The sequence below is a fragment of the Pteropus alecto genome, unplaced genomic scaffold, assembly GCF_000325575.1.
Source record: "Pteropus alecto unplaced genomic scaffold, ASM32557v1 scaffold57, whole genome shotgun sequence".
NCBI lineage: Eukaryota > Metazoa > Chordata > Mammalia > Chiroptera > Pteropodidae > Pteropus > Pteropus alecto.
In genome coordinates, this window is record NW_006442508.1 from 15,210,716 (window position 1) to 15,215,016 (window position 4,301).

Below are 4,301 nucleotides of genomic sequence, written 5' to 3' on the forward strand. Positions count from 1 at the left end.
CGAAATTACTATCAAAGTTCAAAAAGCTGATCATATTCATTGAACCACAAGCTAAACTTGTTTAAATCAGGACTGCCTAAGAGAAATGTTCTATCAACCATTCATGATTTGAATTCTGGTATATGAAATCAATTTAAAATTTTTATGGTACACATAAAAAAAGTCATGAGACATTTCTGTTTTATAATAAATAAGGCACTGGCCAACTATTACTCATTAGTATCTTTTTTGAGTTAAGTTATTAAGTCTGCCCATTCTTAATGCCAGTAGAGATCATTTTTGGAATTCTCCAAATACTCTATCAGTGTCTTCTGTCCCCAGGTGATACCTTTATTCTTGTTGGCATCCGTGTAAGAAAATCCAGCAGCCTGACCTGTCTTTCACCTAAATAGACCATAGAGATTTTGCCCAATCTTGTGCTTACCTCTCTTTTCCACACTATGGCACGGACACACTTTTGAACAAAAATCTTCTTTCCCTTCTCAGTATCACCCACTTTTAAATCACTCTTCCATTGCATACAATACAGAGGTTCCTGCTCACAAGCTGGATGTCCCACTCTCTTGCAATTGACTTCTTTCTTCTTTACTATTATTTTCTTTCTTCTATACTTAGTAAAGAAGACAGAAAATAATAGATGTGAGCCTGAGACAATGGTACTAATATTCCTTCAATATTAATTCTTGAAAAAGTAAACTCACTTCTAATCAAGGGGAATAAACAACAACATATATTTAAATTTGCTTAGACTCGATGAGTCCCCCTTAATAGAAAAACGCTGGTAGACATCTCTACAAAAAATTATAACAGAGTATGAAATTATGTTGATGTAAAGAAAATGCCTACCTAATTTATGTGATCATAAAGTAACTATTGGCTTTATTGGTTTCTTTTTTTTTTTTCCCCCTGTAGCAGTCCGAGGAAAATTTCAACCCCAACTGTTCATTTTGGAGCTATTCTAAGCGCACAATGACAGGTTACTGGTCAACTCAAGGCTGTCGGCTCCTGACAACAAATAAGACACATACTACATGCTCTTGTAATCACCTAACCAATTTTGCAGTGCTGATGGCACATGTGGAAGTTAAGGTAAGGCATATACCATAAAATAAAAATACATACAATCAGGATACTAACTGTAAAAGGTCCTAACTTATGGACCAGTCTCACTTCAGAGTTTTTCCACTTTTATAGTAATTCTATTCAGGAACTCGCTGGTGTTCACCCATATCCTCCTAGATGAGTCAGAATTCTTTTTTTCTTTTATCAACGTAGTTCATAAAATAAAGTTTGCTTATAAATAAGACTTTACTTATAAAATTTCCCTTAGTATCCCCTGCTTTTATGTTGTATGAAATGAATAAATATCAGACCTCATGAACAGGGCAAAATAAGACCTCAGTACTACAGCTCGTGTGGTGAAGTTAGGAACCAGGTATGTTGAAGACTAAGGAGCTATGGGAAGGATTAAATCCTGTCAAAATGACTGGTGGGAAAGCAGCCAATAAGCACAATGCACAATGTGTGGTAACACAAAGGGCTTAGCAATTCTAGTATATGTGTAATGAGTTTTGTCCATTCAAGAAGACACTATCTTAATGAAAAATCTAGATGATAGGTAGTTTCCAAAGTCAGAGACGTTGCTGACTTGACTGCATCAGTCTTTTCCCAGCATGACTCCGGCTGTCAGGGTGGGTAAAGAGAATTTAGATTTCAGATATATTTAAGACATAAAAATGTAATGGGGTGGTTAACTTGCTTATAGAGATTGGTAGATGGGATACTAACAAGAAATATACTTATGAATTCTCATCTCTCTGTCAATAAATATAGAGGAAGTATTACTGTCTGACATCTTTTAAAAAGGAAAAACTGTTGCAAGTGTATATCTACCTTTTGCCATTGATCCAAATGGTTTTATCCAAAATTTTCTTTGACATTGTTGAATTTAGACATGGTACAGGTATCCCAGAGAGAGACCAAATGCAAGCCCAGTCACCACCTTAAGAGTAAATTGCCTTAGCTGTGTAAGCACAGTTCAAATTTGGGTTTTTAAAGGACTACAAACACAGTTTGTCAAAGCATTACAAATTGATCTAGCTTAGCAAGATTGGCTACACTAACAAATGTTAGATTTAAACTTGGAATATGTTAGTATGGCTCTGGGATTCTCTTTTTCAGCTTAAGGAATAAATTCAAACTCAGAAAAAATGGATCATATTTGAAGCAACAAAATATCGTTTTGCTCAGTTCATTGCATAACAACTTCTACCCACTCCATTATACAGGAATCCTGACTGTGACCATTATTGTGTGTCGACAAGCGATAAAATAAATGGAAATCAATATTTTCCTTTGGCAGTCAGTCACACAGTATGTATGTCCTGGATTTCTTGTATCACATACGCTTGTGATTGCCTAAGCCAATCTCATTTTGATCTCACAACATGATTTTGACACTTGAAAAACAGAAAACAGGAAGACTGATCATACCTAGAAGTTCAGAAAGTAACGCATTAACTCAAACTCCATCACACTAATGTCTAAAACAGAACATTAATTTATTCATGCACAGTGAGAAATAGAGCAGCCAGTTGGAACTGATATTTATGTTTGCTGGTTGTCACTTTCTAACTCTGCAGGAAAATCTATAAAGGAAACAAAATTATATTGGAGAATTTTGCTTGATGATCTTAGAAAGAGAGCAAGAAGAGTTAGCTCAGTAATCTTGATAGCTATTGCTATTAAACTGTGGTGCCTTGCTGCATAGGTTTTTACTCCAGGGCTCTGCCTGTGCAGATGTGAGTGCCCTTATCTATCATCTGTGTTATCTCTACTATTCATTCAGCACTTCCTTTATTCTTTTATTAACATTTTTTGAGTACTTCAGTAAAGATATTGACATGTTGCCTGCTACACAGTAGGTTCTCAATTAATGTACTTTCCTCCTTCCCATTTGCCAGAGATAGTACTAGATTCCAGCTTTACAGTGAAGCTTCTGGCCCTCAGGGAACTCACATTTTTGAGGGAGAAACAAGGGCAGAGAAGTGACAATGCAGTCATAATTGTGATGAGTATTATAAATGAGGTCTACACTGTAATTTCGGGACACGGAGGGGGATCATCAGTCTAAGACAGGACTGCTCAGAGAGGGCTTATTAAAAAAGCACCCAGCTCTGAAGGATAAGTAGAATATATTTAGTAAGGCAACATGTGGAGAATTTGTGTTGACCACATTCTTGCAATATTTTCTTCACTTTGCCTTGGGTACATCATTCTCTCTTGTTTCTTTTCTTCCTCAGCAACTGATCCTTCTTAGCTTCCATTGTTGGTTCCTCCTCATCTCTATGACCTCTCGTTGTTGCTTTGGCTGGAAGTGTAATCATAGATGTAGTCTAGGCCTATAAGTCTTTTCTCCCTAGTGATCTCATATAGTCATGTGGCTCTAAACATCATCTTGTGATTCTGATTTCTGTCCCCATTTCTTAACTACAGACTCATAGATTCAACTTCTGCCTTAATATGTTCACTGAGACTTCTAGTAAATGTCACAATTCTAGAACTAGACTTTTGGTGCTCTCCCATCTGAGTCTTAGTAAACGGCCACTTTGTTCTTCCAGATACACTGGCCCAAAACTAAATCTTTTGTCTGTCTGTTTGTTTGTTTGTTTGTATTTTGTGTTTTTTTGGTTTTTTTTTTCCCCCATTCATACTCACACCCAATCTTATGGAGCATGTTCTGCCAGAACCAGCATCCGACAGCTTCTCAACATCTTCACCTACATTCAAGCCACTACCACCTCTCTATTTTTTGGTTATAGCCCTTTAATTGGTCTCCTTTCTTCTTTCCTTGGCCCCCTTTAATTTATTCTTAGTATAATGGCCAGAGAGATACTCTTAAAATGTGAATCAGACCTTATCTCTCCTCTGATTCATTCTCAAAAAGCTGTTCTGTAATACTTTTAAAATGCAAATCAGGTAGTTCATACCTTTGATTCAATCTGAAAGACTCATCTCAATAAGAGCAAAATCCCAAATCATGGCTGCATTAACAGCTCTTGACCTCTTCTCTTACTACTCTTCCCCTTGCTCACTTGGCTTCAGCCACAGGCACCTCATTGCCTTTCCACAAACACATTAGATATGTCCAAGTTAGACCTGAAGGTCTCCCTTCTACTATGCCCCAAAGATCCATAGGGCCAACTTCCTCATCTCTTTGTTTCAGTATCACCATTTCAAAAAGGCTTTCTCTGTCCACCCTATTTAAAATTTAAGATAGCCTCCCCACCCCCCACCCCCGT

At 37.0% G+C, this 4,301-nt stretch overlaps 1 protein-coding gene across 1 annotated transcript in view; it reads left to right on the plus strand.

The window, feature by feature from the left end:
• Window positions 1–4,301, plus strand: part of ADGRL3 (adhesion G protein-coupled receptor L3) — a 566,410-nt gene that overhangs the window by 465,813 nt on the left and 96,296 nt on the right. Inside the window, exon 16 of the mRNA XM_025040294.1 lies at window positions 913–1,089. Within this exon, the coding sequence (XP_024896062.1) occupies window positions 913–1,089 (177 nt within the window). The remainder of the gene's footprint in view (window positions 1–912; window positions 1,090–4,301) is intronic.